Here is a 26,492-nt window from a genome sequence, read left to right as displayed (position 1 = left end):
GTTTTGTATAAACTTAGAATTATTTTGATTTTCTAAAAGACACGTTTAAATATATATCACAATTACAACGTGTTCTTTTCTAGAATATTTTATTTAAAAAAAAACAAGTAGGGGTGTCCTTTAAATCCTGGAAATCTAAATTTAAAAAATATATAATATTTAAGTATTTGTGTCATAAATACTGGTTTTTCTTTTCGTACGAAACCTCGCGAGAGTGCAAAATAACCGTTCAACTTACCGTTTAATGCAAGCCACTGCGCCTTTAATGCGTTCCTCGTGAGCTCACGTACTTCAGTCACGTGCCTGTCAAACCCCAGCAGCTCGCGCAGCCGTGTTCAAAACAACTAAGGAAGTAACAAGAAGCTACATGGCTAACGAAAACTAATTGCTGTGGTTTATATAGCGTTTGTGGTTAAACATTTTAGGTTAATTGCAGTTGCGCAGTTGTTAACTTACAGTCTTCGCTCAGATTTCAGTTGCAGTGAGAGGGAGCCGATAGTTGCTCACTTCTTAGCTAAAAGGCTAACGATCAGCTGTTGTTTTGGTCAGGGAGGAAGGTGGCTAACAAGCCAAACTGCATTGCATTACCTAATCAGTTCTCCGTATTGGCCATTCCAAGAAAAAGCAAAACTGAACTGTGTTAGTTTATGGCGACATGTAAAGCTGTACCCCCGGACAGATTTATCAGCGATTAGGCGTCCGCCCCGTGTGGGATTGATATATCAGAGGGGTGTGTGAGATTGAATTAGCGTCGCTTCAAGATGCACGACGCATATGAGCCTGTACCTATTCTGGAAAAGCTTCCTCTTCAGATTGACTGCCTTGCAGCCTGGGGTGAGTTGTTGATTTAATTTTGTGACACTGAAATAGTACCCCTGTTTATCGAACTGCAGTCTTGCAAGTTGTCAAGAAATCATGAGTTGTTTCACTACTGAACACAGGTAACATCTCAGACTTATGTGAAAACGTTATGTCTGAAATTAACTGACCGCATCTTTTGTACCGCCTTCCTTACAGAGGACTGGCTGCTTGTAGGAACAAAACCAGGCCATCTCCTTCTGTACCGAATAAAGAAGGATGCAGGTAAGGAGACCGAAGGGGATGTTATCCATTTGGAGGCCGGTTTACCTTTCTGTTGCACACTTCAAATACCAATTTAAGTAATTCTGATGAACACATTTCTTTTTTTTATCTTAGGAGGCAACCGGTTTGAGGTCACACTGGAAAAATCCAACAAGAACTTCTCAAAGAAGATTCAGCAGGTATCTGACTTTTTAAGTCGCTTAACTGCAAATTTAGAATTTAAAATTGTTCACCTCTGTTTGTTGACCAGCTTATGTGTGTTTATCTCTTTAACTGTGTTTTTTTTTCTCCAGCTTTATGTTGTCTCACAGTACAAAATTCTTGTCAGTCTCCTGGGTAAGTTTTTCTCAGCAATACATTTTTACAGAGTTAAAATGTCATGTAAAGTAAAAATTGGGGGAACCTTGGGCTTGTAAAGGCTTCAAACTAATATCAGTTCTTCATTAACGTGACAACTAAACAAACCGATTTAAACATCCCCACAGAGAACAACATCCATGTCCATGACCTCCTGACCTTCCAGCAGATCACTGTGGTGTCCAAAGCCAAAGGAGCCACACTCTTTGCATGTGACTTGCAGGTCAGTAATAGACCCCTGTTTTGTGTAACTTAGCATGTGGTAAGAGAGGATAGATAAGACCTATCAGCTGTCAATTATCTCCCAGTGGTGACTTGTGGTATTGCAATAAAAAAAAAAAAGTATTTTCCCTCACAGACTATAATTCTATAACAGAGGTAGACAGGGCTTCCAGCTTCAAACAGGATTAAGTTCTTCTCTTTTTATTATATTTTATAAGTTCTTTTTGTGTGTGATGTCTTAACTATGTGTACAATAGAGCAGCAGTCTCCTAGGGAAATGTAGGGGGCTAAAGCAGGATAAAGACTTAAAGCTAGTCTTGAACTTTTTTTTGGTCTTGCAGTCAAACAAGTTTCTGTTGATGTGAGCTGGTGGTTTCTTTTAGTCGGGTATCCAGTTCTCCTTCTAGTAGTGGTATTGTTTCTGCAGTCATATTCTTGCACACATTGCTTCCCATTACAAATGAAAGCAAAACCAGTTTTCACCTGAACAGTTGTGTACACTGCGAGACATACAGCTGCATGTTTGTGAACCATTTAAGACAAAAGTGAACTAAATTCTAAGTTTGGAGTTATTTGTGGCCGTGGAAATTTGAGTATAATGGCTTACAAGCAAAACCAAATCAAACTGAGCATGCCTAGACCATTCGTCTTACTTCTGACTGTTTTTAGTAGCCTTTCGAATGTGTTTTCACACATCTCACAAACTTTACAGAAGCAAATCGAGGACCTAGGTAATTATAATCCTCTGGATTTCATTGTCCTTCAACAGATGGCATCAATACAGGAAGTAAATCTGAGGTTTACCATGGTGCTGCTTACTAACATGACATTTTCAATTTCTCTTTCAACACTTAACAATAGAAATAAAAAGCAATGTGATTGCTTAGTTCAACTCTGCCTTTGTCATCTGATTTAAGACAACAGTGGGTGTCTTGAAAACAGTAAAGTAACATACATATGGAGGAGTGACATAGGCTACGTTCACACTGCAGGAGAAAGCGCATCAAATCTGACTTTTTTGACCCTATGCGACCCATATCCGATCATGGTATGACAGTGTGAACGGCACAAATCCGATATTTTCAAATTCGATCTGGATCACTTTCGCATGTGGTCCTGAATCCGATACATATCTGATGTTTTAGAAAGCGACTGCTGCTTGAACGGTCATGTCGCATTAAATCCGTCTTTTACGTCACTGAGACACGACAGACGCCAATCATCAGCGCCCGAGAAGACAACGTGAACGCTTCCTGGCCATCCAGTGTAGATGTCAGTGAAACTGTTGGGAAGACAACGTTGGAGAAACGTGAACATTTTATTTGTACTGTATAAACTGCAGATTCTGACAGAAATCTGCAACTATCCTTTGAAGCACCGCTCCTCTCTTAAACAGCAATAAGGATAATTATTAGGCCATATGTAAATAATAAAATAACTTTATAACTTAAAGCAAAACTGGGAAATGTAAAGTCAGAAACAAGTCTTTATATTAAGGTCCATCAGTCAAACAATACTGTTCGGTCTGGGTCTAAACAGAGAGCGTTGTGTGTGACGTCTTCTTTTGCGCATGCAGGCCGCCTTGAGGGTTCACACTAGAGCGCGTTTGCTGTCACATTTTATTTGTAGTGTGAACAAGCAGACAAAAAAAATCGGAATTGAGAATCAAGACCTACAGTGTGAACGTAGCCAAAAACACAATTTGTATTTAATTGTGCTAAATATGTAAAAACCCTGAACATTTTCTTAGTTTTTTATACAGTAGCTGCAATATTTTGTCTTGTTTGTTCATCTGTGCTGGACATATATTTTGCCTCACATGTCCTCTCACAAATTGTATATTTCGTCTCCTTTTGTTCTCAGCAAACCAGCTCAGGGGAGGAACAGCTGAGAATGTGTGTTGCAGTGAAAAAGAAACTTCAGCTGTATTACTGGAAGGACAGAGAGTTTCATGAGCTGCAGGTAATTTATACTGGACATGTGACTCATTATAGTGTGATTCAACTTTAACAGAATTTTCCAGCGCTTTGACACATTTAGCCATTTTAATGTTTTCCTTTCGTCTGTCAGGGGGACTTTGCTGCACCAGATATTCCAAAGTCAATGGCTTGGTGTGAAAACTCCATATGTGTTGGTTTCAAGAGAGACTATTACCTCATTCGGGTATGTGTTACAGAAAAGGGGTGCAAGCAGCTTCTTTACTTTTTAACTTACTTGTATGTGCTTATAACTTAAAATGATTCTTCCAGCCATAATGGGTCTTTTTAAGTGTGGAAAAACTCCTTGTCAAAAGAAAAGAAATATCCACAGAAACCTTTCTCATATTTCACATCTTCCCTTTTCACCTCTATGCCCGGTTTGCTGAGTAGAAGTTAAATTAATACCTGAAGGTGATGTTTTTACGCCACTTTCTAGAAGCAGACAGTTATATAATGAGTTCCTGTCTTCTTTTTAATTTCTTGACTTTGTTTATTTTAAGACTTTTTCCTTCATGCTTCTCTCTTTTTGTTTTATCAGCTACATCCAGAAAGTCTGTTAATAATATAGATGTATCTCCCTAATAGTGTTTTATTGTCTTTGTAAAGCACTTTATAACAGTCTCACAGATCATTTTAACACTGCTAGGATATTATTACTTTATTCTGAATCTCACGGACTCATTCAAACTGCATTTGCTGTCAACTAGATGGATGGCCGTGGCTCCATAAAAGAGCTCTTCCCCACTGGGAAACAATTAGAACCTCTGGTTGCTCCACTGGCAGATGGGAAGGTGGCTGTTGGGCAGGATGACCTAACTGTGGTGCTTAATGAAGAGGGAGTGTGCACCCAGAAGTGTGCCCTGAACTGGACAGATATCCCTATAGCAATGGGTAAGAAAAAGACACAACAGCTGATACGCTGTCATTGTATTTTAAGTTTTATGTCTATTGTAATCAATCAGCTTGTGAAAAGAAAATATATTAAAAAATTGCTGTCATGTATCCAAGCATGTTAAAAGGGAAAGAAGGAGAGGAAAACCCACACACCACCTCAAGCCCAATCCAAGTCTTTATTTATGTATTTCTGACTCATAATGTCTTTGTTAGAGTGTATTTGTTCTTGATATCAATACAAACTGACAGGAAAGTTAAAAGGGCACAAAGCTATCTGCAAACAAGAGCCAAAAATCCTCCCTCAATTCTCTGTGTGGGTTCATCTTTTAGATATTATACAAAGGTGTTTTGCCAAAATGTGTAACCCTGGCAGTTGTTTTACCCAAGTGAAAAACAACTGTGTTCACCTTTTGTTTTTGTTTTTTCCTCTTGGGCACTTTCATTTCACAGATTATATACAATAAAACCTCAGAAAAATCCAGCGATTCACAGAAACTAAACTCATGCATTTCAATAACTGTTGTTTCCTTAAGTTTATGAATTCCTGAGGGAGAGCATCGATTGTTTTCTTCGTGGACATTGTTAATGTTAGCAATCAAATTTATAGAAAACAAACTCTCCGTCCAAAATCCCAGAGCTTCACAGGCAAGAAAGGAAAACCTCAGCAGACCAAATAAAGAAACCACAGCACTAAACAGTTTATTTTCTCGAGGTGACATTTAGCTTTTTTGTTTTGCTCATAAATTCTACAAAACAGTTGCCTTTAAAAATATATATGGAATGAAAGATTATAGTTGGCGCTGGATCAGTTGACCCTGAAGCATCCATTAGTAATGCTGCTCTACACTGAGGCTTGTTCTCTCTCTCCTCTTTTCACTCCCCAGGTGTTTATATACCACTGCTGCACGTCATTAGATTTTTGTCTTCCCGCTCCTACAGTCTGTGTTTTTTGTCTTGTCCCTATCCTTTTTCTTTTATCTTTCCCCCTCACCCAGCCAGTCCACTCCCTGAGGCTGGTACTGCTGGTAGGAGATTTCTTCCTGTTAAAGGGGAGTTTTTTCTTTCTGCTGTCACTGAGTCCCTGTAGGGTCTTTTTTTCTACTTCTCTATGGTCTCTACTTAATGCTGTAAAGTGATTTCAGGTGACTATTGTTGTGATAGGTACTATATAAATGCATTCTTGTAGAATTCTTTTAGCAAAAGTGTGACCATAATCTGAGAATACTCTTTCCTAGTTGTTACATTTTAGGTAAGTCTTTCAGTTCTTGTCTTAATAATGGAGAGCTTAATTAATGAACTCGGTAATGGCAGCATCTGTGTGAAGTTTTCAGAATGTCCATATATATTTTTTATATAAATGAGCCTGGTAAAGAAGTGTATGATAATAATAATAATAATAATAATGACAATGATGATAATAATGATGATGATGTAAATAGTAATAGTTTATTCTCTTGTTGCCACAGTGACTGGGCAGGTTTGTTCAGCAGTTTACAGATCAGTCAGACCTGTTGTCTAAACACTGCCATTGTTCTTATCCAGCTGCTGTCTGTCTGTTTTCTCTTGTCCCCATTCTTCCCTTCCTCCCTCGCTGTCTGAGCTGTGATGCTGTTTTCCACTTGTCAGAACACAAAACTCAGTCTTAGATCAGCTTTTTTTATCCTGTGACTAAGACACCGTAGGTCTGAGGAACTTTGTGACAGAAGAGATGCAGATAAGCTTGTGCATTGTTTTGAAGGGCCTTTTTTTTTTTTCTGTGCTCACTGGCACGTGGAAAGAAACATTATGAAGGGTAAATGAAGCCTCCAAGCAGTGGTTTCATGCAGTTTGCAATTTCCTCATTTTGAATTAGTCATGATAGTGGCGTTGGCAAGCAGCAATAGAGGCTGAGGTATGGTCAGTTTAGAATATTTCTAACAGAGTGTCCTAACTGCTCAACCAGAAGAGGAGGCCTGGGCTTTTTGCTGTGAGTGTCTTTCATCCCATATCCAACCACAGGCTTGACTTGATTGCAGTCTGGTTAGATTCCTTCCTGTATAGCCCCGAGGACCAGAAATCTCATCACAAATGTGGCCCCCTGCTTTCAGTATAGATATATTATAGATCTTGTGTGAAGGTCTTTTCACCTTTTATCAGATATTCCCTCTATATGCCTTTAAACATCATGGTAGCTACTGCTTTCTTATTATGAGTTTACAGGTGTCGCCAGACACGATTTGGTCATACTACAAGCAAAATGCTATAAATAATGCTATCTTGCCAAAGATTGGTAACATTTTGGTTGATCTGAATATTTATTTATGTTATTTTTTTTAATGTTCCCAGAGCACCAGCCTCCCTACATCATAGCAGTTCTTCCTCGGTATGTGGAGATACGGACCTTTGAGCCAAGGCTGCTGGTGCAGAGCGTGGAGCTGCAGAGACCACGCTTCATCACCTCAGCAGGGTGAGGCAGGCTGACCTCTGAAGTTTACTTTTGCGTGGAAGTCTGATCATTTATATCACGATCTGTTGCATTGTCACACCTTGGATTTATGTTTTTTGCAGTGTAAAAATCTGGAGAATGGAGTGGAAACACTGAGTTGTATCTTTCCATGCAATCATACACTAGCTAATTGCTATGTTGTGTTTTAACCTTTCAAGTGTAGTGTCATCCACGCTTTTAAGCCTGACAGTTCTTCTATTATGATGTATTTTATTTGGGTATACTAAACAACAAAGTCAACAAAATGTTTCATTATAAGGCAAAAGATCTTCTTGTGAAGAGGCTCTTTCTGGAAACAGAAAATATTTACTGGTGCAGTATTGTGTAAAAGACTGCAGTGGTATTTGGGCACTTTTGGTAGGTTTGATCATGAATGCTTGCCTTTCCTGATGCTTTCACACTGGCTGCCTTGTATAACATCATTTAACTAACATCCTCGCTTTCATCGGTTCTCCTGGTTTCCATTTCCCATGATAATGATGCCGATAATGGTGGTCCATCCTTTGAAAGAAAAACACTTTTGCTTCAGGCTTTTGTCTCTAATCTTGTTTTCTCCTCTTATCTTATCTTTTACAGGCCAAATATCGTGTATGTTGCCAGCAACCACTTTGTGTGGCGCCTGGTGCCCGTGTCAATAGCCACTCAGATCCGGCAGCTTCTACAGGACAAACAGTTTGAGCTTGCTCTTCAGCTGGCGGTGAGCAGCAAAACCACTCACATTACTATTAAAGCCCATTATTACATTCCTGAGGATTCAATTTGTGCTTTAGCTCGAAGCATGGGACATTAAAATCACTTATCTTGATTAGGAGCAGCAAGCCGAAACAGTAAGAATGCTTTCAACTTTGGAGTTTATGGTTACCTTATTTAGCAATCTGGCTATCCAGAGACTTATCTGGGACTTTTTACTGTAGCGTGATGAATTCGTTGACTTTCTTTTTTTTTCCTGCCAGAAGATGAAGGATGACTCGGATGGTGATAAGAAGCAGCAGATACATCACATCCAGAATTTATATGCCTTCAATCTGTTTTGCCAGAAGAGATTTGATGACTCGATGCAGGTGTTTGCCAAACTCGGCACAGGTAGGACTTCTGCCAATCCGCAGGGACACCTTTCCTTTTGTTTTCTGACAAACAGCTCAGCAATATGCGCCTATAGCTGAGACGTCTTGAAAATATTTTGTCCACTCGGATGAAGGCATCTGAATTTTCCCAGTATATTCTTTTTTGCTCCTGTTGCTTACTGTGCATATTGATGGAAGAATTTTATACACATGATCACTGCATGTTATTACTTCACTTGTGCCTGTATAAGAGTTTATTATCGTGTGATTCTTGCTCTAATGGGCTTTTAATTTCAGTTTTCAAAACATTGTGTTATAAACATATTACTCAAAATATAGTTTCCTTTAATCAATCTAGAAGAAGGTAAAAGTTTTAACTATTATCCTCCTTTGCTCGGCAGATCCCACACACGTGATTGGACTTTATCCAGACTTGCTCCCAGGTGATTACCGGAAACAACTGCACTACCCCAACCCTCTGCCTACTCTGTCTGGGGCAGAGCTGGAAAAGGCGCATCTCGCTCTTATTGATTACCTCACGCAGGTAGGTGTGTGTTTGTGTGTCAGAGAAAAGTGGAAAATTTCATAGAAGTTCGATAAGATTTTTGCTTTAAGGAGGTTTGGTCACTTTTTCTTTTAAGCAAACCCTGGTTTTTATTTTTTTCTGTCCTCAAAGAAACGGAGCCACCTTGTGAAACAGCTGAATGACTCTGACCCTTCTACGACGTCTCCTCTCATGGAGGGCACGCCTACCATCAAGAGCCGCAAAAAACTCCTGCAGATCATCGATACCACCTTGCTGAAATGTTACCTTCACGTAAGACATAATTAAGACTTTTAAGATAACCCTCTCGAGCAGTTTAGATTTCACATAAATTAAAGCCTGCGCACACAAAGCAGGGGACCCTGGGCCCTGACGCCTCAGACTGTAGTTTAAGTTTAAAGAACAGCTTGCTATTGTCAGCAAGCCTACTCCGAATGTTTATACTTTGCGATACAAGTTATATCAGCTCTGACAAACTTGGCAGCTTTCATCCATTTACAGTAAAAGGAAGTGATCTCAAAAGTAAAATTTGTAACTGGTTTAGTCAGATAAGCAGACAAAACTCTTCAACAAGTGACAGGTGTATCATCTTCTTTATTAAGATGTTTTAAAAATGTAAACGTGAATGAAATTAATCAACAATTTTCCAGACACTCACTTATGTTTCACCATATAAACAACAGCAAATAGACTAAACATATGTTGTAAAGATGATGCATTAGACATGACCAGGGCTATGTAATGTCACAAAATGATGCAAACAAATACAGGCGTTCTTTCACAAGCACAATATAGCTGCACATCTGATGGAATACAACACAGGCAAAGCATAATAAAAAATAAAGTCCTCTATAAGAAATCACAAACATACTTACAGTCCCAAAACTCATTGAATTCTTTTGAATATCAGCAACATAAAATACTCGGTGCTTTCCAGAAACTGACAAAGAATGATGGCTCTACTATGAATGACAATGACTGTGAGTGCATGTGATTCACTTTCTGTTTCTCACTTGTAGAAACTGGCAGCAACATTAGGCAACTTGATATGTAGCCATAGGGGTGTGTGTTAAACAGTTGATGGGCAGGTTTAAAGCAACTTAAGACAAACTGGATCACAGTTCAAAGCAGTGTTAGTTTGACTGTCATTGAGGCGTGACAGCAGCAGCACTGTGGGTCCGGTGTTGACTGAACGAAGTAGGTACCTGGGAAACCAAACAAAACTTTGAATTTATTATGCAAACTTAGTTTCAGTCCTCATCTATGGAGAAATGGTAACTTGTGTTGGAATGTGGGATAAGATGTATTTAAGCAAGTTTCTCTGCTTACTGCTTGGGCTTTGCATTAGCAGCTTAACTGTCTGAATTTGCCTTAAAGTCCTCTGCAGCTAGTTTAATATGAGTGCGTGTTTGGGATGCCGGGAATACGTGCCAGATTGCTTAAATAATAAATAGCAACAGAAACGGTGATCTGCTTTTTATCCTCACCTCATCCAGACAAACGTGGCCCTTGTGTCCCCCCTCCTTCGTCTGGAGAACAATCATTGCCACATCGAGGAGAGCGAGTATGTCCTGAAGAAGGCTCACAAGTACAGCGAGCTCATTATTCTCTATGAAAAGAAGGGCCTGCACCAGAAAGGTAATTGTCAAGACTTTTAAATCCTAAAATCTCATAAATTTTCCATGTTAGAGGGGTATTGTATTATTAGGGTACTTGTTTGTCATCTTCTTCTCATAATGATAAATGAGATTGCTGTATTCATTATTGATGTAAGGTAAAATATTTAAAACAGTCTTACAAACAGAATATAAAGCATGGATCCTTTCAAGTGTATTTGCAGGGAAAAGTTTCTTTGGAACTTGAATTCCATTTGATTAAGTGTGATTTAGATCGTAATAATTCAAGTGAAATGGATAAGATTTATACACCTTCAGCTGTGTTTGACTCCTCTGGAAAACTGGCAGGTATCACGCTGTTGGGTTCAAGTGAGAGTCAAGTCATTTCTCTCTCAAGCTTGTCGACTTGTTGGTTGACTTTCTCTTTTTAAAACTGGGAATAAGAGAGGATGGGTTTTGGGGTTTTTTTCCCCCCCTTATTTTGCATATTTTTATAATCAAGAAACAAAGCTTGAACAATGGCTTGTTGTACACCAAACCTTAACTGTTTGCCTTTAGCTGGTTGAAGTCCATCTTTGAGAGAATTCAAATTACTGTCAGTGTTTAATACATGCAAGTTAATTTTCTTTTTGTCTCTTTTGACATGATGCGTATGCACTTGTTTAAAATATAAGTGACACTGTGAAATATCTTTTGAATTGATGAGCTGCAGAGAACAGATATGTCAATCAGCTGAATAATGACTGCCATCACAGTTACAGTGATTTGTCAGTGTGGTTTATCTGTTGCAGACCTCAACTGAATGCATAATAATAAAATGCATTGAGACATCTGTTTCCAGCTTTGGATGTTGTATTTGGAGTTCGCTATATAAGTGGCAGCTCATTTGATCACAGATCTGCTCTGCTTTTGTCAGCGGTCTTGTCATTACCTCCCAAACACAAAAGCCGTTGTGAGCGTAACCATTTCAGTATGTTTAAGTTATAAGCTCGTAGATGTATTCTGGTGTGGTTGCACAGATTATCTCAGAGGAGGTTTCCTGCATGAGGTCGACTGGTCATCCTTGTGAATCAGAGCTGCCTTAACGCTCTTTGTTTCTGCTGGTACTCTGTGGCTGTTCTCGCAGAGAGCGCATCTGGTTTTAATTGGCCTGCTGCAGTTTGGGTGTGATGTCATGCTGCTCAAGTCTGCCTCTCTCTGCGTCTGCCAATTCAAACCAGCTGTTCCAAAACACAGATTAACACTTTGCATATGCCTCGACCAATTTCTGTTGGTGGAGGACTTATGTAATGCAGAGCAGAGCAGACCACATCTTGCTACTTTCACTCAGGCAGACGTCACTTTTGTTCTAGTTCCTCTGTTATTCACCTCTTGTTACTTTTTCTCAAGCCTGTTTACACTCTCGCAGCTCTGCAGGTGCTGCTCGACCAATCCACCAAGGCCAACTCTCCACTTAAGGGCCATGAGCGAACAGTGCAGTACCTCCAAAGATTGGGTAAGGATCAACAGCTGGCTCAAGCCTGTTAAATTTGTTGATGGGATTTTGGAAAATTCCCAGAGAAAACATTCATGTTGATTGATTATGGATGTTGGATATAACTGATCTGCAGTGATTTGCGTGTCTGAGATTAATTACATGGGAGCGTTTAAAAAAAATTCTATTTTTTCTTATTTCCTTTGTTTCGCTATGAAACTTTACATCTATATACCGTTTGCTTACTGGGTGGTCAACAGCTAAAATTGCTGTAGTACTTTTTGAATTCCTATGAGGTGAATAAGGTAATGACTAGAATGAGTCTTTATAATGAAATGATTAAAATTCTTTCAGTAGTCTGTGTTTCAACTGTGCTTTAAGAATTTCATTTGGCGTTTGATTGTGTTTTTGTTTATTGTAAATGTTATTTTAAACTCAACAACAACCCTCTGAAACTGTGGACTCTTCCAGCTTCACTGGGACAGTTTCATTTGCTTCAATTAGCTGTGTTTAATTATTGGCAATTTTTTTTTTTTAAAGTCCAAAACAGTTTTATTTAGTTATTATTATTATTATTAGTAGTAGTAGTAGTATTATTAGTATTATTATTATTAGTAGTAGTAGTAGTAGTAGTATTATCATTAGTATTATTATTTTCCGTTTGCAACAAAATTCTAAATGCAGGACACAACAGTAAAACTCATTTGTTGTTTTGTGCAGTATTGAACTTGTTCAGTTGTATAAATGTATTCATGTTATTGCATTGGAGTCCAGTCAAACAATATGTTAATTTTCTTATAATTAATTATTCCCTGAGGTCGGAAATGTTTACAGGCTGATTAAAACCTAATGATTTGAGTTGTAAGTTAAGCCCACTTAGCCATCATAACACCTCTGTGCACACAGGAGCAGAGAATCTGGGTATAATCTTTGAGTTTTCTCCCTGGGTGCTGAAGACGTTTCCTGAAGATGGCCTGAAGGTAGGTACAACATTTACATCCATTGCCACGACTTCCTTTTTATTACCCAATGGAGTAAAAACCTGTCTTCCTGCTCAGATCTTTACAGAAGACCTGACAGAAGTGGAGTCGTTGCCTAGAGACAAGGTGCTGCAGTTTCTAAAGGATGGTTTTAAGGAGCTCGCCATCCCATATTTAGAGCACATCATTTACGTGTGGGAAGAGCAGGGTCCCGAGTTTCACAATGTGCTAATCCAGCTCTACCTGGGCAGGGTTCAAGTCCTCATGAAGGAGTACCTCAAGTTGCTGCCTAAAGGTATGAGCAAGAATAAACCTGAGTACACTGAGTGTCTGGGAATGAAAAAGTTTTACAGTTAGCCTTTTTTTCCCTGTTAGACTATGAAAATAAGTTACGTTGTTGGGCACATATCACATTGATAAATTATTAGTTAACATACACAATAACCTCCTTTAGCTGTAGAGAAAAGTGGAGGAGTGTAATTGTAGCATCAGCGTAGCAGGGTGATGGAGCTTTGAAGGCTTTCTAGCAAACCTGGCCTTTTTGAAGTTGAGTTTACTTTTAAAAGACTTTATTTTTTAATTGTATTTTAGAATTTTTATTTGATTTCATTACCGCACTGCATATGGATTCACTCTGGCTCTTCTTGCAGAGAGTATTCTCTCACCGCTGTTGCAAATAAAGTCTGTGTCAGAACTGATTATCAGGTCCATCCATCTCTTACTCTTGAAACACCTTTTAATGCACCTCCCAGCAGGAATGCTCGTTAATGTGCACTCTGTTTAAAAACAAGAACCAAACCCCCATAAAACTTAAAAACAGCTAATGAAATAAGAAAAACCCGATCCTTGGGCCAGCTATTGCTGCATTTCACGATAAACTGGAATGCAAGCACACGCAGCCCTCAATATTAAAGAGTTTCTCTAGGCTTATTGTGATCGTTGGGTACAAGGCTGGGAATATGTGTGGTTAAATATATTTTTACTTTGGGCATATGATAAATCATCTTGATATTTACCTTTTCTGAAATGTAATAATTAAGTTATTTATTTATTTATTTTATTAATATAGTTATAATTTGTCAAAGAACAGTAAGACAAACCCTCATATTACTACTTCTACATCACAAGTGATCTAAAAACCCCCAAAATGGCAAAAACCACTGTAGACAAATATGAAGAGCAACACCCATTCTTTAAAACGGAAATAGCTTTTTTCCACAGACTCACCCATTATCTGAACATCTCTGTAATAAAATGCTCTGTTATTGTAGATGCTTCAGCTGTTCCTGCAGGGAAAGAGAATGGTGAACTGGGAGAGTTCAGGAACAAGCTGTTGACTTTCCTGGATATTTCTACATGCTATGAACCTGCCAGACTCATCAGTGACTTCCCCTTTGATGGTAGGATGTTGCTTACACTGAGATGACAGGTTTTATCTACTGTTTGCTTGGGAAATACAAATAAAGACGTGAGTTGCCATGTCATGATCCTTGACTTTTGTTTCCATGTTGAAGGCTTGCTGGAGGAACGGGCTCTGCTTCTGGGTCGTATGGGTAAACATGAGCAAGCGCTCTTCATCTATGTACACATCTTGAAAGACACCCACATGGCTGAAGAGTGAGTATTCCTGCACAACTGAAAAGTAACACCAATCAACAGCTAATATGACTGATGTTAAACTGTCAAAGTATTTCCTGACTCAGTCACGAACTTGGGTCATTTCCTGAAGTCATATTTACATGCATTTTGGATTCCATAGTGTAATTCAGTTTTGTTTATATAATCTCAGCAATAGTCACTGTGAGGCACTTTGCATCACAAGGTAAAGACCCCACAATAAGACAGAGAAACCCCAATAATCAAATAACCCCCTGTGAGCAAGCACTTGGGGACAGTGGGAAGTAAAAACTCACTTTTAACAGGAAGAAACCTCTGGCAGAACCAGGTTCGGGAAGGGGCGGGCATCTGCCACCACAAAGAACAAAAGGGCATACTGTGGAAGAGTCAGATTATTAATAACTAATGATTACATGAAAAGTGGTGTCTAACCACATAGTGAGTGAAAAAGAAACCCTCACTGATCCAGCCCCAACTATATGCTTTATCATATAGTTGGGGCCCTGACTATGAGTAGTGGTTTGCATATTTGGCCCACCAAGTGAAGGGTTCTGGCCTGATCCCGAGAGGAGGCACAAAGCCCTTCGGGGTTGCATGAGAAAGGGCATTCGGTGTTTAAAAACTTGCCAAATCAAATATGCGCTGCTGCCTGAAGGGTGACGCCTTGTGAATAAGGGAGCAGCTGAAAGTAACTCTATATTTAACAGCATTTTCTGCAAGGCAGAGCCAGTGTAATTACCTGCAGTGCTGTGTTTGTCCAATCAGTCAACATCATAGCATTAAAATGAGCAATTTTATATCATCATGTATTTGCTAATGTTTTTCTGTGTGCTCTTTGCAGATACTGTCACGGACATTACAACAGTTCAGTGGAAGGAAATAAAGATGTAAGTAGTTTTTAGTGTAATTCTAGGTTGTTGGGGGGTTTTTTTTGGGGGGGGGGTTACCTCTTTTGAGTTTGTGTCCTCCTGGAATTTATTAAAGTTTATTTTTTTATGACCACATTTTTCAGTTTGTATGCTTTGCTGCCTTCTGATAAGCACATTTGTGTTCACAGAACATGCTATACAACTATAATGAATTATTTATGCTACAAGGAGCATTGCCAGCTTTACAAAAAAAAATGTTAAAAATTTTCTTCCTCACTTAACTAGAAATGACAGCTGACATGACAGCATGTTGTTGGCCTGTTTGTCTGCCTGTCCTGTTCTCTTGAATGCCTCTTTAAATTTATGTATGTTTGGCAGAAATGTTCACTTGGACTCGAGGATGAGGTGCCTTAAGCGTTAGTAGTCAAACCTCATGAGACAGGTTTTTGGCCATAACTTAAGGTGCTAGTTTGTCAATTAAGCACATTAATAACAGCTGTATTTCTGCTCTGTAGGTTTATCTTTCTCTGCTGCGAATGTACCTGTCACCTCCTGACGTCCACTGCCTGGGGCCAATTAAGATGGAGCTATCTGAGCCTCAGGCCAACCTCCAGGCAGCCCTGCAGGTCCTGGAGCTGCACCACAGCAAGCTCAACACCACCAAGGTACACAGTGATTGCATCAGCAGGGTATTTCTCACCAGAGTGACTCACTGCTGCCTAGTCTCTGGTAGCGATTCTGTTATTTCTTTGTATAGTATGGAATGTTTAACAGCATCAAGTCAGATCAGGCTCTGTTAGTGTCTAGTGAGGCCAGTTAGAGTATACTGACGGTAATTGACTTTGAATTTTATGAGTCCCCTGACATAAAATAACTCCACTTTGCATAAACCCTCAAACATCTCACTCAATCAATTAAAGTATTTTCTAACTCAATCCAGGACAGAGTCGGCCTGTTTAGACTGGATTAAAATTAGGTTAAAAAAAACAGCTTTAACAGTGACACGCACTCAGTGACTTACACAAAATTAATAATCTGACATTTATAAAAAAAAGAAAGAAAGCAGCCACTGAACAGAATGCAGATTCTTTAAAGATTTAGTTTGTTTATAGCACAAAATGAAAGCCGCTCGCACTGCTGGGGGTAATCGAGCTGCTGTCTTTTGACAGAAGGATTCAGCAAAGCAGAAAAACATGTCCAACAGAGTGCTGGTCTCCCCTGAGAGGCATCTGTGGTGAAGTTTCTAAAACTTACTTTGTGTAACTTGTTAAAAGACCTGCACCCAAAACCAAAATAGCAAGAAGTTAATTAAATAAAAGATGTTACACTGAAAAGTGGCTCGTAACCCATTTTGCTTGTCAAAATATCATTTCACAATCCCCCACTCACTCCCTCCAAATGCTGTGAAGAAAATATCTCTTGAAGACTACTTTATAAAGTCGTTTTTAACACCGCCGTAGTCGCCGTGTCAACTGATTTGGTTCATAAACTCTCATCCAGCCAAATTTTCATTGGTTTGACTGTTGATGGTGTAGAAGAGTGCTACATCAATAGCTGTATTCTTGAGTTAATCTGTTTTTTTTTGTTTTTTGTTTTTTGTTTTTTGGCCAGAGGGGGGAAAAAGATTACCTGTTAAAGTTTCCACACCTTTAAATTCACCCACCATAATTGATTATGTCAAATTGGGTGACACAGTTAAGGTCATTATTGTTAAAAATAAAACTAAGGGTAATTTAGGTTTAGGTAACTGAAATGAAGGCATTAGAACATCAAAAATGTAAACTGAATACTAAAAACTTAACAAAAAAAATAAATATATAGAGGGGATATCTTCACTTAGTCTTTGTCACCCTGGTCTAATCTTAATTCTGAAGACATATAAGCTGGTGTGGGTAATGTATTCATCTTACATGTGAAAGATCCTTTTTTTCAGTCCTAGGAGACACTAATCCAGCATCGGGGGTTCACAAGCTAGTGTACTCATAGTTCCAGTTCCAAGCCTAGATAAATGCATCAGAAAGGGCATGAAGTGTAAAATCTGTGTCAAGTCAAACATGGATCCATCCGCTGTGGTGAGCGCCCATGGGAAATAAAGGAGCAGCCGAGAGTACCTACTTTGTGTTGCAATACCTTTCATAAAACCTCTCAAATCTTGCCAAAAAATATCTTACATCACTATGAAGATGATACTATAGATATTTGAGTTGCGGTTCTTCTCATAGGGGTAATCGTAGGGGTAGAACATACTTCCAAAGATTTTATGCTGGATACCCTTGAGCATCCGTGCAACCTTTTCTGTTTAACCAGACCTACAAGTGCACTGACTTGTGACTGCCCATGCCTGGGTTACTGGTAAGCTCTATTATAGTTATTTCTGCTGTGAATAGCAATTTTTTTTTTTTTTTTTTAAAGATTTGTACTTTATTAAGACTAATAGTGGTTTGATATGACTTCAGTCAAACCATTTTTTTTTTTGACTGCAGCTCTAGTTTTTGTTTTTTCTGAACAATCCAGCTAACAGTTACACAAAAAACTCTTAATGTCTTAGCATTAAGGAGAGGAGGCGTGGCTTTTCAGAGACCTCTTTGTCTCTGTTAAAGTTTAAACACATAAATCAAGAATGTTTGTCTGTTCTGGGTTATGTTCTTGTTGTAAAATGCGCTCCAACAGCCTCTGTTCTGTCTGTGACTTAATGAACATGTGACTCTTTGAGAAAGGCACTGCTGATTTCAGATCACAGATATGTTAAATTATCAGACCAGAGCTCTTCATCCCATCTTTCTGTGCTGCACACCCTCATCGGCTTTACTGGCACCCTGCTTTCATTTCCCATGGATCTGCCTTGCCGTGACAAGATGACAGAAAACTTTATGCAAAACATCTGATGTGTGGGGGGGGGTTTGTTTTTGTTTTTTCTGTTTGTTTTTTTAATGGAACTTTTTCATTTCTTCACTCGCATGCTTGCTATTTAAAATAGGTTTCATTGTGCTCCAACAAAATGAAAATGAACAGTTTTAGTGAATAAGAAATCAGCAAGATAAGTCTACTCAATGAATGAATGGTTCTATAGATACGGCCTTGGCGATGTGGCTCTTCCAGGAAATATTAACGGTGGCACGAAGCATGCAGTTTTGGTTTTGATCCAATTTCTTGCTCAGCAGTTTTTTTCAAGGGCAACTGTAGAGACTCACTGAGCAGGATCACATCAACACACGACTTAAACACTTTAAGTCTGGCTAACCTTTACTCAGAGCCTTCCACATCTTGGCAAGATGCTCCCGCATTTGATGGTAGATCTGTCCTTGGTGAGTAGAATAAAGCAGTCAGCCGGTGCATTGATATTAGTTTGAGATTTCAAGATGGACACTGGTTCCCTGGGCAGCACTTTTGACTTCATGTAGGAAATCATGTGTATCTTCAATCTTGGCTTCAGGAAAGCAGATGTCAATTGCAAAATTGAGGTCCAGAAGAATCACAGCCAGTTTCTAGGAGCTTGGTCTTCCCCCTCAGTGAGACATCAGTGCAGTTGACCACCTTACGATGCACAAGGCAGAAAGATCTATAGAAACACTTTAAACACAAAAAATGTAAGTGCTAGTAGCATCATTGAAGGGTAATTGATTAGCGTAAAGACTTTTAAAATGTGCATATTATTTAAGGTTATTGCACAGTCTGTTATTGCACGTCTCTGTTTAATAAAAAAATACAGTTTAATCTAAATCCAGCTCTGTTTTTCAGAAGAAAATGCTCGCTCTGTGCTCTATGGCAGCTGTTTGGGTTTAACGAGGTAATTTGTACTAATTTTATTACATTATATGAAGCAGGAGGACAGAAAAAAAACTAGAGCTTGATTGTGTTTAGTTTTTCTAAACGGTCACGTAAAAGCACGCAGGAGATGTAATTTAGTTGTTGTGAAGGAGGGTAAGATGCAGTTAGAAGTTTGGAGGATATCATGTAACACAAAGTGGGACAGCAAATTAGTTTTTCCCAGACAAGTGATTTGATTTGCCGTTATGACTTTGAAATGATGAACAAGTATGTAATAAAAAGTCTAATGGATTTGAAAATGACAATTACACGTCACTATCATTGCTGCTTTTGAAAGTTGTTGCCCCACAACATGAAAATTACCAGCACTGCTGTTTATAAAAAAATATACTTTTAAAGTCTGTGTTTGCCATTTAGTAATCCACAGAGGTCCCTTATGCCTTTGAAACCTTTTTAAATAGCAAGGTGTGGTCAGTAGTGTTTACCAAGCTGGTGTTTTGTTTTTCTTTTCTTTACTCAGGCCATCAATTTGCTCCCAGCAAACACTCAGATCCGTGAGATCCGGGTTTTCCTGGAGAGCGTCCTGGAGGAGAAGGCTCGGATGAAGCGCTGCAACCAGGTGCTGAAAAGTCTGCTGCAAGCCGAATTCCTGAGGGTGAGTCCTGGAGAGCGGGTTCACATAATGACTTCTGAATTTTAATGCTTGATATATGCTAGCAAGGAATTTAGGCCTCTGCCCTCTTCCTTAAAAGATTTTTTACTTTAGGCTGACATCTGAAAAAGAGTCCAGACATGTTCAACAACGCCTGAGCGAAGCAGAGGTGTGCATGTCTGAGAGTTTTTCGGTCCTCATGTTGAAGGATAGACAGCTGATGTTTTAGAGGGGTACAGTTTCACTTGGGAGAAAATATTTTAAATATGAAATTTATTAGCGCTGTTAGGAGAAACATATGTTTGTTTTCCTTCAATGGCTTATTAAGAATTATTAAGAAATAAAGAAGTTACCGGTACACCACCAGGCCAGTGACACAAACAGGAATGTTCAGTGAGCTTACTTCACCTGAAATGAAGTAGCCACTGCTCAGAGGAAGCCCCCCCTTCTACCCCCACTAAAACTGAAAGTTAATATTTTGACCTGGTACAGTGCTCCTGCATGCCCCATCTTTAATTAGATTGTTTTCCTACTTTTTTTGTTCCCAGATCTCTCAGAATATTTAGAAATTAGTTAAAGAATTTTTTAAATAAATTGTAATATCAATAACACGGTGGGCAGTCAAAGTTTGCAACAGTTAATGGCTAAAAAGGACATTTTTCTAACTTCTCAAATGTGTTTTCCAGTTTGATTTTCAACAGTAGTTTTGCTTGATTAGCAGACCCAAACAGCTTGTTTCCACATTAAACTTAACAAATTAATTTAAAACCATATCTGTGCGCTTTCTCTCAGTGGCAGGGCAGATGGTCGCATTAGCAGTGAAACAATGCCTGCTACAAAAGATGAGCTTAAAGGGTCACAGCTGAGATCAGTTTGCAAGCTAATTAGCTTCACATTAAACAGCTTGCACACATATGTCCAGATGTCAATTTGATGCCCTTAAATGCTGGCCTGGTTCAACCGTTCAATATTGCTGTAGTAATGGAAACTGTGGGCAGTGAGTGCAAATGCAATGCAACATATTTGTTTACTTTTCCTAATGTGTATATTTCTTTAAGACATTTTTGTCTCTTTGCGATACAAAAAAGTACTAGGATGATTGCGTGAGTAATTAAACTGATATCTCAAATGAACAGCATAAATCGGTGCTACATATATATTTTTTAATATTTACATTTCATATGCTCATCTGTCATCTCCAGAGCTATTTGAGAATTAATCATGAGGTCCACATCTGACAGGTTGAGCTGAAGTGGTCTCCAATCCAGAGTGTTAAATAAACAGGAGCTGTAGAGACACTGGCAGAAATCGACACTTCAAATCATGTCCACAATTTGATTTCTTGTGCGTTTTTTCTTCAAAGCAGGAGAGTCCACACTCCTCCATCCGTCACGCTATATATTTGTGCTGAATGGTGAAATGGTAGACGACAGAGTGTTCGAGATGGAGGTTTTGTACCTTTATAATCGAGTGACTGTGCTGGAGAAAGACGATTTAATGTCCGTGTTCCTGTCATTTGATTTCAGGTGCAAGAGGAGCGGATTTTCCACCAGCAGGTTAAATGCGTTATTACAGAAGAGAAGATCTGCAGAGTCTGCAAGAAGAAAATAGGAAATAGGTAGGACTGTCCTGTTCAGATTTAGCATGCTGTTGTTTTATATTTACTTGGTTTTCAAATTTTATCTTTATTTCATTGATTTTGGGTTTTCTTCTCCATTCTTTTGCTGAAAATTTGAGTATATGACAAATATTTGAATCTTAAAACTGAAAAGTGGGATGATTTGTTTGCTCTATAGACACATTAACTCTCACTAATGTGGGGTTATGCACGTTTATTAATTTAGTTGTATTTTCTTATGAGACAAGCTGCTGTTAATACCACATACACATAGTTTACTCCTTCAGCTTTCATTTAATGCTTGTTTATGTGCTTGTAACAATCAGTAGGAAAGCGTTCACACATCTGTTTATTTTCTCTTTCAGTGCATTTGCCAGGTATCCCAATGGCGTGGTGGTGCATTACTTCTGCTGCAAAGACCGCAACATTTGCCCTGCTGAACAGTAACATCTCCACAGTAGAAATAATAAATTGCCCTCCTTTCTTCGACTCCTTGGACATCTGTGAACTAGAAATACACGTGGTAGTTGGAAGCGCTTAGAATGGGACGCTTTTGTCCAAAGCACGTCAGAGGATTTTGCTTGCAGATTCTTTTTAACCTGAGTTGACCTCCCGTTGTCATGCTAAAACCACAGAGCAGGACGGGAGCCGAAGTCGACTTTCTCTCTCTGTGCATGAAGTAGCAGTAGGAATGCCCAGGGTCGTTCAACAGGCGGGGAGAGAGAGGGAGTGAGGTAGACGTTGACATTTGAAAAGCATGTGTCGCTGTAACGCTAGAAGGGATTCACGGCTCTACGGTACACATTCCTTCTGAGGAAAACGGACACTATTGACAACTGTAACAACAGACGTTGTGCATGCACTCACCAGGAGATGATTACAAGCCTGGTTTACACAGTCTCCCTTCCCTCCTGTTGCACTGCATCGGCCTCAAACACTGCTTCATATGCCATATAGACTCTGCAGGAGTACTGGTGAATGCCTTCTGCGACTCTGAAGATTGTCTCTCATGACTTGTCATTGCAAGTGATGGTACTTACTAAAACAGCTTTACTGCACATTTGTGGTTTTTGTGTTTTATTTAATCATTTGTTGCAGCTAACATATTTTCCTCGTTTGTTTTTTACAGTTTAAATATTATCGCTCTAAATTCACTCTCCACTGTTTTAATGTCTCGTTTGTCGTTGTTGTCTTCTTTGTCGTGGAATAATTTTTTTTTTTTAATTTAAACTTTGCAATGCTTGAGGAGCACTCGCTCGGTTTCTCCCCTGGTTTGCTTCACCTATGAGCCACCGCATTGAAGCCACCTGCCTTATACGGTCTAGGCCTCCCTCGTGCCGCTGTGACCCATCAGGGCGTGATTGCAGTGCGTCCTGTGGGTTACAGGGCGCAGCCCCCATGGATCTTCCTGCTCAATCTGACTTGGATCTTTGGGAATTTGGGAACTAGGTCTATGCCATGTGCTTTTCCAAAGTTGTTTTTTTTCCTGAAGAGGGAAACTGTTTCTGTCAGGGTGTGCCGTTGCCATGGAAGATGGTCAATAACATGTGATGTGTAGCTTTGATGTTGTGGTTTATTTAGTTGGTTCAGTGACATAAATGTCTCTCCAACTATGTTAATAATAATTTTTTTCTAAAGAAACTTTACAAAACAGTGTTTGTTTGGGTTTTTTTTTTCCTTTGTCATACATGAAATGTAATATATTTGGGTTTATTAAAGGCTTTCTTTGCTGCTTTGAAGACTAATGGAATAACTGATGTAAATATTATTGATTTATGCCCTTTGCTGTGACCATGAGTCTCAGCTTAGCCACTGTAACTTTTTCTTTTACGTATAAGGCTGTTGCCTGGTTTGCTCTGAGACAGATTAAAAGTGTTGTAACCTTGTCCTGTTTGTTCATGTTAACTCGGATCTTTGCTTTTTCATTGCAATAGTATGTTCAAATGACAAATTACTGTTCACCTGGGAGGTATTTAACGAAAGCAATGCTCCCCCAGGTTATTATGAATAAAGTTAAAGCAATGAATGTATGTTTTGTTTTGGGATTTTTTTTTTATTTTTTTTTTCTTTGTCAGTGTTGTCAGTGACACTGTTGTTTGGGTATCTGGATGACTGGAAGAAAATAGATCTTTCTTGTAATTTGTAGCATTTTCTACATCCCTTCCTTGAAATATCTCCTCTTCTTCTGCTTTTAGAGGTTTGCACACATTCTCTGCTAAGACTGTTTCACATTTTTGTTTTTTAAGTATTGTTTTGTGGAAATTATTGTTACCACTGAGTGTATACTGTATAAAGACTAAGAGGGTAGATGACATATTTCTCATTGAGTTATTTGTTTCTGAAGAGCAACCCAGCAGGTCGGTGCAGTCTCTCTGTTTGGCTATAATCGGTAATAAACATGCATTTCCACTCATGTTTGTGCCTGTGTGACAGCAACGCTCAACACCTACACTGCACATATTCATTATGCAGGTGATGAATCTTTTTAGTGCTTGGATTTAGTAGGAAGCCAAAACAGTATTGTCACTGTGGAAAATGTCATCAGACTCTTAAGTATAAATTATGTGTAGATGTGTGGGCTACAGCTACCGATAACTTACCAGCAAAAATGGGTTTATGATTGAATTTTTTTACTTTTTATGTTCAACATCTACATTTTTACTCTGCATATTCAGAATTCTTGTGGCTAACACCACTGCTGAATAAATTGATTTGCCAGGCAGATTATTAGCTACAGCTGTTCAAATGTTTATTTGTTTTTAAACGCAAATCAGTCAGCAGTCAGGTGGCAACTCAGTGCATTTAGACATCCATTGCTGATAAGGATAACCTGCTGAAATTCAAACTTTAATTGGCGGTTATTGTCAGACAAGCTGGTTTAAATATTTTAGAAACTTCCTGTCTAATGGGATTTTTCCACACAGTCACTTTTAGGGTTCACAGAGAATGGCCTGAAAAATATTCAGTGAACTGCAGTTTTCTGAGTGAAAATCAGAGGTCAGAGGAGACTGCTTTGAGATTAAAGGAAGGCAACAGTAACTCAAATATCCACTTGTTACAACCAAGGTGTGCAGAAGAGCATCTCTGAATCTACAATGTGAATAAACCAGATTGGCTACGGCACCGGAAGACCATACCAGGTCCTACACTTGTCACCTATGAACAGGAAATTGAAGTTGCCATCCTCATGGATTCACCAAAACGGACAATACAGGGTTGAATAAACTACTTGTCAGTTTCTGCTGAAGTATTCAGATGGTTGTCAGAATCTGGCATAAACAACATGACTGAACAACAAAACCAGCAGCCTGAACATGTTGTTCAGGCTGCTGGTTTTGGAATAGCATGTATGCTGTATGTTTTTGGCACACTTGGGGCTTCTTAGTGCCAACTAAGCGTTGTCCGTCTATGTGGCCACAGTGTAGGCTGACGGCTGCTTCCAGCAGGATAACGCACCATGTCACACAGTTCAAATCATCTCAAACTGGTTTCTTGAACATGACAATGAGTACACAGTATACAAATTGCCTCCACAGTCACCACATCTCAATCCAAGAGAGCAGCTTCAGGAAATAATGATGTTCTGGAGCAACTGTGTGTTATTTTTTTTAAGCAAAATTCAGATTTTTCTTAAAATATTTGACTATTCAATTTGTTAACTGAGTAGCAGTTTTAATTGTTCACCTTTACTTTTTTTTATTCTGACATTTCCATTAGTTATAAACCAATTTAAGAAAAATCTTCTGTCAGAAATATAGATATACAGGTAACATGCAGACTGGATAATGAGCTCATCAGTTATTAGTTGTTGTTGTTTAATTTACAGCACTTCCTCTTCCCGCTTTCACAAATAAAGAAAAGTAGCTCCTCTCCCTATCTGTTTGCGAACAGTCAGCCATCCACATCTCATCTGGAAGTCCTTTCCCAGATAAGCCCATTATCCTCAGAGCCGGGGCACCGGAGAATACTCACACTGTAACTTGTCCTGCTAATGGACTTCCTAAACTGAGCCAAGCCAGCTGGAGTAACAGAATCACAACAGCCCAACTGCTCAGCAACGCCGTAAGTCTCACACACTAACAGTGAAGTCTGCCAACTGCTTTCTACATCGGGCCCTTGGATGGATCCTGATGACTTCCTCGTCTGGGCAGGGAGACAGGATCCAGCTTGAGAACAGGGCCCAAACCAGCAGAATATGTTTGGCTGATAGAAGCATCACTGGAGCATATGGAGAGCTCCGACATCATAGTACGCAGATCCCCAGCGACTTTGAAAACAGCAGTGTCTGTGAGGCTGAGAGAAGCACTGAATAATTCAGTAATCTCCAAAATGTAGCTCTGTCTTTTTTTTAAAGTGTGTCTTCTGCATCCAGCAGCACCGTATTGTCCCGTTGGCCCCTAATAATCTACTGTAAAAATGAAGAGTGCTTATAACACCAGCGCTGGGATGGTGTCATGTCTTGGAATGCTGCAGCAGCGTGGGAATGGAAAAGATGTTCCAGTTGGAAGCTGTGTGCCCAGTTTAAACCAGTCCACATCTGCTTTACTTTCTTCACAGCTGGCACAGAGAAAATACCTCCTTGGTTTTTTTGGAAGACTTGAATGTGTAGATATGACGAGTGATTTTAGGACCGTGGTGCACAGGCTTGTCTCAGATTTAAATATGTCAGTAACTTAATTGCTATTAAATTTTGCACAGGTGTTTTTATCCCCCCCCCCCCCCCCATGGATAAACCCAACATGTTTTGACGCTGGCTTTCGTGTTTTAACTACCATTTGGTAGAGACATTTCTTTTTCAGACAAGACCTTTTTTTGTGATTCCCAGCTTTAAAAAGTTTTAAGCTTGTAATAAAATTCCACATCGGCTGTTGGATTAATTAACATTTTCAGCCTCTGTCATCTACCATGGCTATTTCTTCGGTGAATCCCAAATGCACCCACCCTGCAGACAAAATACTGACACTTACATTTTGGTGGTTGTAGAAGTGCTCTGCTGGCTCAAAGCACCATAGACTGGCTGCTAAACTACAGCAGGAGTTGAGCGATGTACGATATGATGATATGATTGTTAGCTTTATCGTGTTTCAAATGTGTGTTTAGTTGGGGTGTAGCTCACATAACCTTTAAGTAATACAGTCTAACAACGTGTGCACATCAGGTCAGTGTACTTTCCTGCTCACAAGTCTCCGTATCCTGGAGCTCCACCCGTTTGATGTGACTTGCATTAAAGTAACACAAATGATGCTTTGTTCCATCAGACGTCACTGCTT

The 26,492-nt window shown here is 39.2% G+C and overlaps 1 protein-coding gene and 1 long non-coding RNA gene across 5 annotated transcripts; one reads left to right on the top strand and one right to left on the bottom strand.

Annotated features, from left to right (window-relative positions):
• Positions 1 to 254: 254 nt before the first annotated feature.
• Positions 255 to 23,635, top strand: vps39 (VPS39 subunit of HOPS complex). Of its 4 annotated transcripts, XM_026151260.2 has the most exons (24): positions 263 to 834; positions 1,018 to 1,083; positions 1,198 to 1,262; positions 1,377 to 1,419; positions 1,569 to 1,663; positions 3,526 to 3,624; positions 3,733 to 3,825; positions 4,349 to 4,532; positions 6,861 to 6,981; positions 7,597 to 7,717; positions 7,974 to 8,103; positions 8,486 to 8,628; positions 8,761 to 8,901; positions 10,125 to 10,266; positions 11,653 to 11,739; positions 12,625 to 12,698; positions 12,777 to 12,993; positions 13,970 to 14,098; positions 14,213 to 14,315; positions 15,157 to 15,202; positions 15,700 to 15,849; positions 19,473 to 19,607; positions 21,131 to 21,222; positions 21,588 to 23,635. In XM_026151260.2, exons 1-24 carry the CDS (start codon positions 762 to 764, stop codon positions 21,667 to 21,669), a joined length of 2,631 nt encoding a protein of 876 aa, XP_026007045.2. In that variant the 5' UTR covers positions 263 to 761; the 3' UTR covers positions 21,670 to 23,635. The 4 variants fall into 4 exon arrangements, with proteins under 4 accessions (XP_080149859.1, XP_080149858.1, XP_080149857.1 ...); XM_080293732.1 differs by having other exon boundaries at positions 262 to 834; positions 1,198 to 1,419; positions 7,977 to 8,103; XM_080293731.1 differs by having other exon boundaries at positions 262 to 834; positions 1,198 to 1,419.
• On the bottom strand, positions 9,203 to 10,248 carry LOC145422398 (uncharacterized). The gene is made up of 2 exons (XR_013903681.1): positions 10,116 to 10,248; positions 9,203 to 9,833 (listed from the first exon to the last, which is right to left on the bottom strand). It is a non-coding gene; the product is annotated as an uncharacterized LOC145422398 (long non-coding RNA).
• Positions 23,636 to 26,492: the final 2,857 nt, after the last annotated feature.

Source organism: Astatotilapia calliptera, chromosome 19 (assembly GCF_964374335.1).
Source record: "Astatotilapia calliptera chromosome 19, fAstCal68.1, whole genome shotgun sequence".
Lineage (NCBI taxonomy): Eukaryota > Metazoa > Chordata > Actinopteri > Cichliformes > Cichlidae > Astatotilapia > Astatotilapia calliptera.
The sequence above is the reverse complement of the archived record's forward strand: the minus strand, read 5'-3'. Positions and strand labels throughout refer to the sequence as shown.

What these genes read in the sequence shown, in the direction of transcription:
- vps39 (XM_080293731.1), top strand. Translation starts at nt 762, where the DNA reads ATGCACGACGCATATGAGCCTGTACCTATTCTGGAAAAGCTTCCTCTT. An exon ending in TGCTGAAATGTTACCTTCAC is followed by an intron (nt 8,902 to 10,124) that starts GTAAGACATAAT and finishes CACCTCATCCAG; the next exon opens with ACAAACGTGGCCCTTGTGTC. An exon ending in GCAAGCTCAACACCACCAAG is followed by an intron (nt 15,850 to 19,472) that starts GTACACAGTGAT and finishes TTCTTTACTCAG; the next exon opens with GCCATCAATTTGCTCCCAGC.